The sequence below is a fragment of the Adiantum capillus-veneris genome, chromosome 21 (assembly GCF_014529385.1).
Source record: "Adiantum capillus-veneris isolate H3 chromosome 21, ASM1452938v2, whole genome shotgun sequence".
Taxonomy (NCBI): domain Eukaryota; kingdom Viridiplantae; phylum Streptophyta; class Polypodiopsida; order Polypodiales; family Pteridaceae; genus Adiantum; species Adiantum capillus-veneris.
Window position 1 is genome coordinate 139,776,187 of NC_140951.1, and position 14,003 is coordinate 139,790,189.

Here is a 14,003-nt window from a genome sequence, read left to right on the forward strand (position 1 = left end):
ATGGTTTGTTTGAAGTGTTAATTCCAGTCACAAGCTTATTCGTGAAGTTCCTTTGTTTCATAAAGTTAACATTGTAAAGATCGGGTGAAAGGTAAAGTCTACTGCCCTACGGGCCGGTTTCAGCCCCATGGCACAACAGGTTTGTGTTCGTATTCTTCGGTCGATGCCCACTTTCTATAGCCAGCCAATAAGTACACTTGTAGTGTGGTCCACACTGACGGGCCCAACACTTCGTTTTGAGACGGCTTCAATCAGGAGGAAGATTGTGATATAGGAGGGCCAGCCTACACTATAGCCAGTCAATTGAGTTGGTCCCTCTGGAGTGGAGTAGAGATAGAGAGAGGTGTGGGAGCTCATCTACGGCCTGATACTGTGGCTCATTTGGCAAGCCGGCTGTTTCCGCATTTTCGAGGCTTGACCTGTCCCACCGGCAGAGACTATCCGTGACATTTGGCCGGAGCTGATCCACAAACTCAAAGGCCAGTTTGAGGGACTTTTGGGAAGTTCCGACCGCATGCTGGAGCGCTGAGAGGCCTTCTTGTGACTTTGGCGTCTAGGCCCTTCTTCACCACCTTCCACGAGTGTGGTTGTTTCCTCCTCCCATCTCCTGATTTAGCCATGTTTGTACATATCTTATTTTCATTCAGAGAGTCTCCTCACATGTTGATCTAGGCTCTAGCCTCTCCAGCAGGGCAGATTGTAGTCTATTGGGCAGTTTTCTTAACGAATGCCTTGGAAAAAAAAAAAAAATAATGATGATGGTCTTCTGTATTCTTAGAGAATATGATGATGTCTTCGAAGAAAGTAGTCTCTGTATCTGTGGGAACTATGCTCCATAGTTAAATGGGGTATGAGCATTTGTTAAGTCAAAAGGCATAACAAGAAACTGAGAGACCAATTGTGTGTGGAAAGCAGTCTTTGGAATATCCTGTGGATTGATTTGGATTTGATGATGACCACTCTTCATGTTGATGTGACTGAAACAAGAGGATGTCTATAGCGATCCAAGATGATGTCTTTGTGAGGTATGGAAAAACGATTCTTGATGGTGACCTTGGGGAGGGAATGATAGCCAATGTGCACACGCCAAGAGCCATCCCCCTTTGGGAAAAGTAGAACAGGAGAAAAGAAGGAAGAAAAGTTTGGTTGGATGTCCTTTTCTCCAAAAGGTCTGACACTTGACTGAAAATTTCATTGTTGGGATTTGCTGCGACAATAAGGGGCTTTATTGAGAGGGGATGAACTGAAGATAAGGTGGATTTCATGATCTTGAGGCCTGGTAGGAGGGAGAACAAGAGGTGGTTCTTGGGAGCTAATCATTCAGAAATTGCAGCCTCTCCACCTAAATGAGAGACATGTATAGGTGCTTCAGACTTGGCTTGTGCAAAACTCATGTAAACAGAAAGATTCTTTTTCATTAATTTGGAAACAGTACATGCAGCTACAAGAGGGATAAACTCTCCTCTCAAGCAGACGCCTAATATGTTTGTCAATTTCTGTGAATGAGAAGGGTCTCACAATCACCGGGTCTAAGCAAAGCATCTTAGTTGTTGAACTATGGTATGCTGAGAAAAGCATCGTATTTAGAGAGATCTATAATGCGAAAGTTGACTTGATCCACAAAGCCTTTTACACGAACTTGAAGTGTGCTCACCATGGGATTCATAGAAAATTAAGTGCCATTTGCCATCTGAGCTTGCATTTCAATCCCCGTAGCATATGCATCAATGCCAAGTTTGGCGGTCGATAGAGGAGAGATGAAGTTGCGCATAGATCCGGGATCAAAGAAAATAAGGGCTTCTTGATTGCGGACATGTGCCCAAGCTCTACAAGGATCAAAGGAGATGTTATTTGAAGTCTCTTCAATGATTTGCCCAGAAGTCAGCCCAACAGATGTACAAGGCGTCTGGTTGTTGTTAGGGTTCTTGAGAGGCATTGGTCGGTAGGGATTGTCATTGTTGGGAAAGTTGCAGGTGTTTATGTGAGAGAAAGGTGAGTTTGGATGAGAAGATTGGGCTGGCTCATGTGTAGGACAAGTATGGGTAGTATGACCAAGGAGTCCACAATCAATGCATCTTCCCTGGGCACGATATTCAACCATCTGTTAAGGAGACAAAGTGGATTGGCGAACACGATATTGAGGTTGTCAAGGAGTGCCCGTTGAAGTGGGATACGATGGAAGTGCTCTTGAAGACTTATTCCGCCGAGGTGGATTGTAGGAGTATCATCAGAAACCAAATCGCGCTTCATAGAATGATATTCAGTGCAAGCACGAGACGTTTGCTGATGCATATTGTGAACAACCTTTCTGGATACAATGTTCCCTCAATGAAAAAGTTAGACCACAGTCATGAAAAGTAGCGGAAGGTAAATAGACATCCCAAGATTGTTGGTTGTAGGTGTCAAGAGTGTCGGTGTGGATCCAAAAAAACGTCGCAAAAAGCAGCCTTGAATTCGGTCCATGTCTTGGGACCGTCGGGTTTGGCAAATAGTGCAACACACCATGTCATAACAGAGTATTTGAGAAAGAAAGGGCTTTGATAATTTTAGACTTTTTGGTTTTGTTGCTAGTTTGGAAAATAATATCAAATTGAAATAAAAACTTGCGAACGTTCTTGTTATCTTGAGTGTATTGCCAAGAGTAAAGAATTTGATAGTAGCACCACCATCTTTCAAAGCTTTCAAAGCCGAAGATCCAAGAGGTGGTGGTGAATAAATACGGGTATCTAGGATAACACCATGGATAACCTATGGAGGTGGAGGCAGAGTTGGAGGAGGTGATGGTGGTGGTGATGGATCGGAGAGAGGCTGTCACAAGTTAGTGATGTGGCAGCACAACAAAGGGATTAGGGTTTAATAGCCCTAACCCTACCAACTTGGTTGTTGCTGTATTCTCAATTGAAGTGGCCAAGCTTGTTATAGTGGTATCAAAGCTTAGACGGTTCGTCTCCTACGAAGGATCTGAACCTTTCCACAACACACGGGTTCATGCAATGAAGGGTTCACGTAGTGAATTTGATAGCGAGGAAAGTCTTTCACCGATTGCCCGGAATTCAAGGAGATGAAGAGCACTCCAATCCCAGCAGAGAAGCGGAGGAAAACAACGGTGATTTCAACGGGAGCCGACCTCATTCTGAGGAACTGGGAGAAGACCATGACCCGCTTTCGACGGGAGATCTCGACAGGATGGAGTGTCGGCGTGAAACTCTAGGTTGACACAAACAGATGATCAAGTACTCTAGGGACCCAAATATGTAAAGTATCTGAAGAACCACCCACTTGACGAGTTCACTCGCGATGGTGAGATGCCATCCATTTACCTCTCAAGTTGGCAATGAAAAAGAAACAAAGCCGAGTAAAGAAAAGCAGAAACTGTATGCGCAAGAAGAGTTTGACGAGGCTCAGAAAGTCAATTAGTTGATAAAGACCACAAAGCATTCGTAGAAGAGGAGCAATTCAGATGGATATCCCGGCTATCTAGGTTGAAAATCCACTTTCGAGGAGGCTAGTAAATCCAAGAAGCATGTTCGCTTCCAGGATGGTTGAAACTGGCCCGTGGGGCGGTAGGCTTTGGCTTTCACCCGAAATTCTTTACTTTAGACACACACACAGAGCACTTTACAAAGGGAACTTGCGACAGGAATTAACACTTAAGCACACACACGGCTCGGAAGCTAGAATGCTCCGAGCGTACGCCGACAACCTGTAGGCCCCAAAATTGGCGCCCCTTTCATTATTTCTTTATACTTTGAGAGGGTAAATTACAAAGTAGAGTCCTAGGAATTCTTCACCTATATCCAACTAGATACCACCTGTTTTGGCCAAATTTCAGCAGCATAACAACCCCAAAACTTGCGCGAAACCAATTCCCCTGCTGGAACTTACTTCCACTGGCATAAACCCTCTGATTTCTGCCCAAAAACAGTAAATTCAGCTCGCTGTATTTACTGGTTTTTGCCCTGTTTTCAGCCTTAAACAGTCCCCGAACTGTCCTCTGCCAGTGGGGCACTGTTCCCAATGGTTTTGGCGTCCGTATGGCTGAAAAACTGTCGAATTACAGCGCATACACAGCGCTTAAAACGCACCTGTACGGTGAGGTTATGACCCTCACCGGTGCCTGCTTTGGAGTAGCAGTTAGCTACCCCTGTTCCTGCTCAAGGAGGCTCTTGCCTCAGCACAAAAGCATGAACTCACATAGCTGTACATCGGTCAAATGAAGAGCCCTCTTGTGGGGCATCACATAACTGCACGTAGGGGAGAGAGAGAGTAGTGTGTAGTGTGCAGGGCATCACTCCTAGCACCACAGTGTACATGAGAGGGAAAGAAAGCACTCCATAGCTCTTAACCTGTGACCAAAGCTGAAAAATGAGTCTCCCAGCTACAAATTCAGCGCCACTTCTTGATGCAAGAGGAAAGTGCACATAAATGTGCCACTTGGCACGTTTACAGGCATTTTTCCGTTTTGGGGTTGCCGCCTAAAAATCTCCCGACTGGTTGCCCAGTTGACTTCGTGGCAGAGTTGTAGAACGTTCCCCTTGTCATACCGAAGGTAATGACGCGAACACATTTCACGGCCCAAAATAGCAGTTCCCTAATTTTTAGGAGATGCTTCCGTTGGGCTCCCACTGGTCATCTGACCATCTATCCTCATTGGGACCGCATCCAAAAGTGCAATTTGGCCCAAGTGTTGGATACTTTCTGTTGGTGATCCCACCTTGACTTTATGCTTTTATTGAGTTCACTTCCTAGTATCCACCAACTTGCTAAGTGCGACGAGGGGACCTACATGATCTTGCACTCTGCCAGCTATAGTCTGCAATAGCTAGATCTAATTCTAGAGAGGGTCGAGTGTAGGAACATCCGCTCTTGCAGGTTTGTTAGGCAGGGCTTCTGGCTGAACCTCGTTGGATTGCTTTTTCTCGTCTTAATGAGCCTTCTTCTCTTCAGCTTCATCTTCAGTTTCCTCTTCTTTCTCGTCAAATTTCTCATTTAGATTCGGTCGCTCACTTGTGTTCTCTATCAGATTCTACATTAGAATCCATGGCATGTGCTGCAAAAAGTCGGCTTAGATCCTTGTAGAAGAAGAATTGACTGAATCGCTGATACCACTATAAGCAACAAGCCACTAGTGAGGTGGTGAATCCAGAGTAAACACATGACTGGACTTGAAGAACTGTTTAACACTTGAACTTAAGAGGCCCAGCCCCATAACACTTGGTGTCAGAGCTAGAACCCCGAGGGGTCTATGCCTAGCGGTGGGACACAGAGACCCACCGAAGGTGAAACATCTGACAGTAGCTGGTCCGTCCCAGCTGAACGGGTGGCCGAGATAACCGCAGGCGGTGAGATTGATTATTGGGAGCACTCTAAGTAGTTGGAGACGAGACACGGAGTGAGAGCGTTTAACGCCGAGATGCATTGGCCCCTAAGTCAAGCTCCCCTTAAACCACCTAGCAAGGTCTCCAGACTATACCCATTGGATGTTCGCACATGGTCCAAGGATCAAAGATCATATGAAGGACTTAGGATCACCCAACTCTATGAGCTCAAGTATGGTCATGCATCAAATCATCCTAGCATTGCCACAAGATCAAGCATCATAGCATGCTTTGTAAATGAAGCACACTCTTGTAATTAAGCATGGATTTAAGGCTAAGCATTAAAGCATCATCTTGATACACAGCATGCTAGCAAGGTCTTTGGACAAAAATATTTAAATTGGAGCATTGCCCTCGGACTGAGAAATGGATCAAATCCTTAGCATGCTGAAATGGCTTGGGAGCACGCTCCACCATTTTGTCACTAAAGGGTGGTCTTGAGACCCTCTTGAGAGCTACTTTTGAAAAGTAGCATTGCTAAATAGAAGATGCCCAAAGCTCTGTTTTCAAAAGCTAGTGCCCACAAAGTCATCTGCTTTCAAAAACCTGCCGAAAAGTGACCATCCCTACTGCCATATCATCTCCGACGGGTCGTGGTGCATTTTGCGGTGGAAAATGTGGTGCGATTTGCAGTACATTTCGAGTTGCCCTGTCAGCAGCCAGCCGCCCGTGCAGCTCTCTCTCTCTCTCTCTCTCTCTCTCTCTCTCTCTCTCTCTCTCTCTCTCTCTCTCTCTCTCTCTCTCTCTCGGGGGATAGTTTCCTACGGGAGTTGGGCGCAAAGATGGCTTTCTATAGAGAGCATCTTCTCCACCTCACAGGAGATGGGTTTGTGATTCGACCCAGCTACATGGACACACATATGTCTTATGGTTTGCGGTGTGCCATTGGTCAGATACGCACCTCCTCATATCAGCTGGAGATTGAGACTGGTAGATTCAGAGGGATACCAACAGACAACAAGATATGCCGCTTATGCCAGCTAGAGCCAGAGACAAAGCTACATGACATATGCCATTGCACAGTGTACTATGAGATACGGGGCTGTTTCCACTGCTTATTCAAAGAGGATTTTGGTCCTTTCTCTAGTGTCATGAGTTATGAGGATCAGAGATCTCTTGGGCTATATCTACTTGAGTTACACAAATATAGAGACACTTTATTGGGGAGAGATAGAGAGAGTCAGTCCCAGAGACAGATTACAAATTTCTTTTCACTAGATATGGGACATCCAGAGGAGCAGCCATCACTGCAGAGCTCGGCCCACACTCAATGGACCACTACCGGCACTCTCATCGACCGAGCACTTGAGCTACAGAGATCGAGATGGCCACGATTGAGGAGAGGGGCTAAACAACATTGACGGAGACTATAGCAGAGGATTTGAGCCATACTCTCTCGACATCCCAGAGTGCAGATGAGGATGGATTCTAGTAGTATCTTTGTTCTAGTTCTTTTGTACCCAGACATGATATTAGATTCACCATTTTGTAACAGATTGGTCTCATAGCTCATTTTGGCCTTTTGAAGATGTTAATATAACATTTCATTTCTCTCTCTCTCTCTCTCTCTCTCTCTCTCTCTCTCTCTCTCTCACACACACACACACACACACACACACACTTTTTTGTAAATCGATTTGATTAATTTACTAGTGGGAAACCTTGAAGCGAGGAAAACCCTCTCTCTCTCTCTCTCTCTCTCTCTCTCTCTCTCTCTCTCTACAGGCACCCTTGAGGTCTTTGACGCGGGTAGAGATTAATAGACTCATTCGTTAGGATCTGATTCAGCTGGACACGAGGAGGACATGGATAGAGCCGATACAGGAGCTGGGCACAAAGACGACTTTCTATAGAGAGCATTTTCTCCACCTCACGGAGGATGGGTTTGTGATTCGACCTAGCTATATGGATAGGCATCTTTCTCATGGTATCCGATGTGCCATTGGCCAGATACGCACGTCCTCACATCAGCTCGAGATTGAGACTGGCAGATTCAGAGGGGCACCAGCAGATAGCAAGATATGCCGCTTATGCCATCTAGAGCCAGAGACAGAGGTACACTACATATGTCATTGCACAGTGTACTATGAGATACGAGGCCGTTTTCATTGTCTATTCAGAGAAGGTTTCGGGCCACTATCTAGGGTCATGAGTTATGAGGATCAGAGATGTCTTGGGCTATATCTACTTGAGCTACACAGGCATAGAGAAACTTTACTGAGGAGAGCTGAAGAGAGACAACCCCAGAGACAGATCACAGATTTCTTTACACTAGATACTGTACACCCAGAAGAACAGACAGAGGAGCAACCAACAGTGGAGAGGTCTAAACACACTACGGGCATTCTAATAGACCGTGCATTGGAGCTAGGGAGATCTAGACGACCCCGATGGAGAAGAGGAGCTACACAGTTTCTAAGGAGGCTACAGCAAAGGATTCGAGCCATACTTTTTCGTCGTCCAGAGTGCAGATGAAGATGGATCTCTATGCAGATAGATTTCTACTTCCCTCCCAAATTGTCTACACATTATATAGCTTAGTTCACACGATTCACGCCTTTCGCCTTTCACACCTATCCGCTTAGTTTAGGATTCCGCAGTATTTATATCTTGTTATCCCTAGTTTAATTTATTTTGTTAATCTGACTTGATATCAGATACACCGCATTGTAACTTCCTGGTCTCATAGGTCACTTTGGCCTTTTGAAGACGTTAATATAACATTTCATTTCTCTCTCTCTCTCTCTCTCTCTCTCTCTCTCTCTCTCTCTCTCTCTCACTCACACACACACACACACACACACACACACAGAGGTCTGTTGAGTACTGCCACATCATTACATTGTGACAACTATCTGTGGTTGCAAACGTGTATGAGAGTGTGTGTGTGCCCTTGCAAGAGCTTAAGCTTTCTCTTCTATTCTTGATGTGCTTGTGTAAGTGATCGTTTGCAAGTGTACTTAAGAGTCAAGCTCTCTCCTCCCTCTCTTGACATGCTTCTGATTGTTTGCAAGCTGGTTTGAAACGTTGTGAATATCGTAGTCCCTCCTATTCTTCTATCTTCTACGTGATGGGAATGGGATCGTGCTAGCTAGGGTGGATGAAAGAGAAACATAGTGCAAGTGTGTGAGTGTGTGTAAGCAAGATTATCTCAAGTGAATTAGGTTCCAAGATAGATTAGCTTGGACTCATAAACACAATCTTGAGTATTGACTTAGCTTAGCACGGGCTCACCATAGACAAGCATGTAGTGCAAACTTGAACTGTGTAGTTTATTCATGAAAGTGAGCTTTAAGTAGCTCTACAACTTGACTCATTACATGTGGGATAATTCTCCCTCTTCCCTCCTTCACTTAGACTCTAGGACAAAACCCACACTTTACAATCCTCCCCCTGGGATTTGGACCAGGACAAAATACTGAAGATGCAATATCCACTAAGAATGATAAGTTGGTATCCACACAGGATGATAATATCCACATAGGATGGTAAGTCTACATAGGAAAGTAAAAGTCCTTCCCTACAGGTAGAGAGGCTGCAATCTTCAAAGTATGTCGTCATAGATGACAAGGTTATTTTCGTCTTCGTTTTCTTCTTCGTCCTCTACCATGTGAGCTGATCCTTTGATAGATCTCTTCCCTTTATAGCTTCTGCTACTGTTGTTACTATTGCTACTTTCTCCACTGCTACTGCCTCCATTTGAGTAGCATCAGGAAGGAGGATGTCCCTTCTTACCACATTTGTTGCAAGGTTTGTTTGTATAGCAATCTTTCGCTACGTGTCCCATTCTTCTACATTCATAACTAGTTGATGATGTCGATGGTGAATATCTTTTCCTTGAGGATGACATGACAAAAGCCCCTCCTGACGATGTTAATGAGTCTTTTTGCCTTTTTTCTTCTGCTTGAATTGAGTTGATAACATCTTGGAAAGGTGGAGCCGGTTCTTTTTCTTCAAGAATGGTAATTAAGTGGTCATAGGAGGGTGGAAGTGCACTCAAAAGCACGGCCACTTTGTCATCTTTTGGTACTTCACACTGGATGTAAGTGAGGTGCGTGACAATGCTCTTAAGCATATTAACTAGGCTAGCAATGTCCTCCCCTTAAATTATAGTGAGTTTGTAAAGTTGTCTTTAGCGGCGGTGCAGCCGGCCAACCCGAAATCTTCCTTCAATCCAGCTCACCGCACTGGTGAAGTCCGTCGGTAGCCGAACATCCCCTTGAATGTGGGGCCTTGAGCTCCTATTTGGGGGGGTTATCCACCAAAGTAGGACCACCCCTTGTCCCTTCTAGCATTGACTTGAGAAGTTTAGCAGATGGCATTAAATGCCTTTACGCGCGCACACACACACACACAAAAAAGGCTTCTGAAGCACTGTTATGCAAAAATTCAAAGTGGGAGTGTGCAAAATTAATTGAGCTCTAAAGTGTGCAAATGAAAGGCGATTTGAGCATGGATTGTCTTGCCAGAAATAGTGTGGTTTGTTTAATTATTTAGCCATAAAATCAGTAAGTGACAAAATTCATCACAACTTAACAATTTCGCCCAAAGTCTTCTTGTGCTATATGTTGAGCCGATCCTTTTGCAAAGCTGGAGGCTGGGTACCTTTTGGATGAAAATGGTATCAGGGTTGGTTTCTTCTAAGAGTGACAAGTAGCATTGTTCAGCTTTTCATTAAGGTTGTAAAGCAAAAAAAAGTGTTTCTAACATGGTAAGTGCACAGATCATTTACTTGTGTTCTTTTTTTTGAGCAGCTACAACTAAGGCATATGCTTGATGTGTTTATGCAGGGCTATCACACCATCAGAGGGAAAGTGATAGATGTGGAGGTATGGGGCTTCGGAGGGGCAGCGACCATGGAAAAGCAAGCACAGTTTCAAGGCAGGAAGAATTTGTTTGTGGAGCAGAGACGCAAGGTTATAAAATCCAACTGCTATGGAATGAAGGCTGAGCTGACAATTAGTCCTAGTGAAATCAATAGGATGCACTGCACTGAGTTCGGTTTGATTGTTGTAACAGGTTGACTTGCAGTCATTCGGCAATTGGTCAGATTCGCCTGAAAAGATGATGATGGATATGGTATCAGATCCAAATAGAGGTCAACGGCAGGATCGATGACACAGTTATGACGGTTTTAAATGCTTGCAAAGCAATTGGAGGCTGAAAGAAGTTCTGTTCTGACTGCCGCTCCTTGAAATGTGAGCTTTCGTGATTTGGGATTTCTTTGTTTGGATCACTGCTCATCTGGAAGCATGATGCTCCAGGCAGATATGTCAATAAACGTCAGTATAACATGCTGACATTGTGTGCAAGTACAAATTTGCTCATGGAGATGGCTTCAAACCATACACGGCTTCATGGTATAAGTGCTATATCCTGTACAAGGACTATTTTGTAAATCGTGTTATAGATATTCTTTTGCTGGATAAATGGAGATCTTTTTATATAAAAAATCTTTCAACTAGTGTGTTTATCAAGAAATTGTAAAGCCATCGGGATTACCTTTACTGGTGCAGGTGCAGGCTCTTCTTTTCCAATTTCCTTGCATCCATGTGGGGGAGGGGCACAAATACACATTGATGGCTTCCAAGTTGAAAATGTAATTCTGCTGTGGTATTTCTCGTGTAGATTGGCCATATACATCTACTACAACAATTTCTGGCAACAGTTTTAAACGAGAACAACGTGCAAGAAGGTTTTCTTTTCCCCCAACGGCATAAAACAAGTTATTAAGGCTGGGTTCACATTGGGGAGGCGGAAGAAACACTCCAAAAGGTGCTTTGCCAGGTGGAACCAGAATGCACACTTCCGTCACCCATCTATTCACGTAGAGGGGGGAACAAAAAGTGAATCCTACCGTCTACTATGTACATTGGGTGACAGCGGAAGAAAGAGTGAAAGGAAGCGACATTTTCCAATTACATCAATAAACCATAGTATAAACCGTAGCACAACTATTTTATTGAATTGCATTGGCTACAAAGATATAAGTTGAAGATGATAATGAATCCATTTCTTCTAAAGCCGCATTTCCAAAAATAGCTTGGACTTTCATCCATGCTTGCTCTTTTGTACATTGCCTTCGCAATACTATCTCGCTTCTCGGAGCTAACTCTCGCACCAATGTGGTAAATTGAGAGCTTGAAAGCCATCTGATGTACATATCCCTAAGGCTAGATTTCACAACTGCCTCGCAAAAATCAAGCTCAATTCCACGGGATGTACTCTTGGCACATCCATAAGTGTCACCAAGGCCCAAGAGTCATCTCTTGTAGCAAACCAGCTACTCGTATCTTCAATGGGCACAGCCTTGCGAAAGCTCGTGGATCTCTTTTGCATGAATGGTGCAAGCTTCCGACAAAGGTAATTAAAGGTTTCTTTGTTGATCTTTAAACGTCGCTTGAACATGCTATCATTGTCAGTGCTTAGGAGATGGCATTGAACAAAGCCTTGTGGACGTGGGTATGCCCACGCTCGTCGTTCATGACCTCTCGTTTAGTTGGCAATCTTCTCAAGGCTCAGAGACTGGTCTATGCATTTGGTAACATGCAACCAATTTTGCACTATGGACTCATAATTACGAAAGTTGGGCTCCTTTAGCAATTCATCATAGATAGCTAAACAACACAACCCTGCACAATGGAGTGCCATTTCTTTGGATATGGCCATCAAATCTTGCAATGGTTGATAAACTACAACATATTCAGTGATGGTCTACTTAAATTTATAACATTTTTATCATACTTTATAATTTTGAAACCTCACAGTACACTTTGAAAGCGTGGCAGTAAAATTTGAAAGCTTTGGAACATGGAAAGCTTTGAAAAATTACCATTTTTTTTTGAAAAGTTTAAAAGCTTTGAAACCTGGAAACTACTTGTTGCTAGTATACACGCTCCTTCTTCAAGGCAATATGCTGACTAGAGGTCTCCTTGAGATGCTCCAAGAGAAGTTTTCAAGTATCGGCCATCTCGGCCAAGGACTTAGCATAGTTGGGACTGGCTCTACGGCTTGAGGACATGGATGGTTGGGTCTTTTCTTAATTTGGGGGTGCATTTTCTTGTGTGTTGTCACTACTTAGAAGGATGCCATCCTCCATTGTTGATAAAGAAGTGTGATTGATAGGAGTAACAGTGGCCCTATTGTGGTAGTATTCATCTACCACGTTGAACCATTTGCATATATGCCTCCTGTCATTGCCAGAAATTGAGTAATGAGCTTCGTCCTACCTATACTGTTGTAACAGTGCTTGCCACTTTTTGCGAAAACTTTCAATATCTTTGGCAAAGTCAGGGTAAGTGACTGCTAGTTTAGTGGCCACCTTTGCCCACAAATTAATCCCTTGCTTCTCAGGATTATTAAACTCCTCGTTCATGTGCCTCCGAACATGAATGAGTTGGTCCACCCACCAATCTTTCCACTTGCTTTTCTTATTGTTGTCGTTGCCATTATCTGCCAAGTCGATGTTGCCCTTCTTCTTGGAGGCTTTGGGCTTCTTTACTGTGGCTTGGGTCTCTAGAACAACCTCTTTTTCTCTCTTCGAAGATTTGGCAAGACTTGGCTCGGGTTGAGAAGCTCGCATGGATTAGGGGTAGGGTCAAGTGATGGTTGGGATGCCACATGATTGGGGGACGCATTTATGTTGGAATTTGGTTCAATTGCACTTAAGAGGGGGTGAGGGATGAGAAGGGTGTGCAATCATAGGAGAATGTGGACTATGAGCATTTAGAGGAGATGAGGGATGAGATGGTGGATTTTCAGAACCATAATTTGGGGGTTTAAACATGAAGAGAGAATTAAGAGAGATGGAGGGACAATTCAGCATGGCTTGGTAGCCATGAGGTGGCACGTGGAAAGAAGGATGGGGGTATATATAGAAAGGATATTGAGAATAGGGTCGTCATCTTCCCATTGGGAATCGAAAAATTGATTTGTGTTGGGATCTGTACATCACAAAAGAAAAAAATGTGTAAAAAGGTATTATTTTGTGAGCCTGTCAAATTCAAAACAGAGAACGAAATCATGTCCCTTTGTACTTCATAGCAAGTTCAAACATTGGCCACCTTAGAAAAGGAGCAAGCATAGTGGGTGTTGCCAATTTTTCTTCCTTGTTTCTTATTGTCCATTATTTGCTAATCTTCTTGCCAAATGTTTGACATGTCCTATGTATTTTTTGGCGTTGTTTTAGGGGTAAAGCGTGTAGCAAGCAATGGTGGTGAAAATCAGCTCATCCAAAGACCACATTCATTATGTGATTCATAAATTCATGCAAAATTTGAAATATCGTGTGCATATCTTTACACATTTTTTAAATTTTGTGATGTAAGTACAATGGATCCCAACACAAATCGATTTTTTGTTTCTCAATTGGAGAATGACGACCTTATTCTCTCCCAATCTGCTTTCTATCCATACCCCATCCTTCTTTTCACGTGTCACCTCATGGCTACCAAGCCATGTTGAATTCTCCCTCATCTTTCCTAACTCTCCCTTCACATTTAGACCCCCAAATTATGGTTCTCAAACTCTACCATCTCATCCCTCACCTCCTCTAAATGCTCGTAGCCCACATTCTTCTGTGGTTGCACACCCTTCTCATCTCTCGCCCCCTCTAAATGTGTCTAG

At 43.8% G+C, this 14,003-nt stretch overlaps 1 protein-coding gene across 5 annotated transcripts in view; it reads left to right on the forward strand.

Moving 5' to 3' along the window:
• The window catches only part of LOC147431833 (TLD-domain containing nucleolar protein), a 102,067-nt gene extending 91,225 nt beyond the window's left edge, over positions 1-10,842 (forward strand). For all 5 annotated transcript variants that reach the window (XM_086494301.1, XM_086494305.1, XM_086494302.1 and 2 more), the window contains 2 exons: positions 10,169-10,294; positions 10,398-10,842. In XM_086494301.1, coding sequence (XP_086350427.1) covers positions 10,169-10,294; positions 10,398-10,496 — 225 coding nt within the window. In that variant the 3' untranslated portion in view covers positions 10,497-10,842. The remainder of the gene's footprint in view (positions 1-10,168; positions 10,295-10,397) is intronic.
• The last annotated feature ends 3,161 nt before the right edge of the window (positions 10,843-14,003 follow it).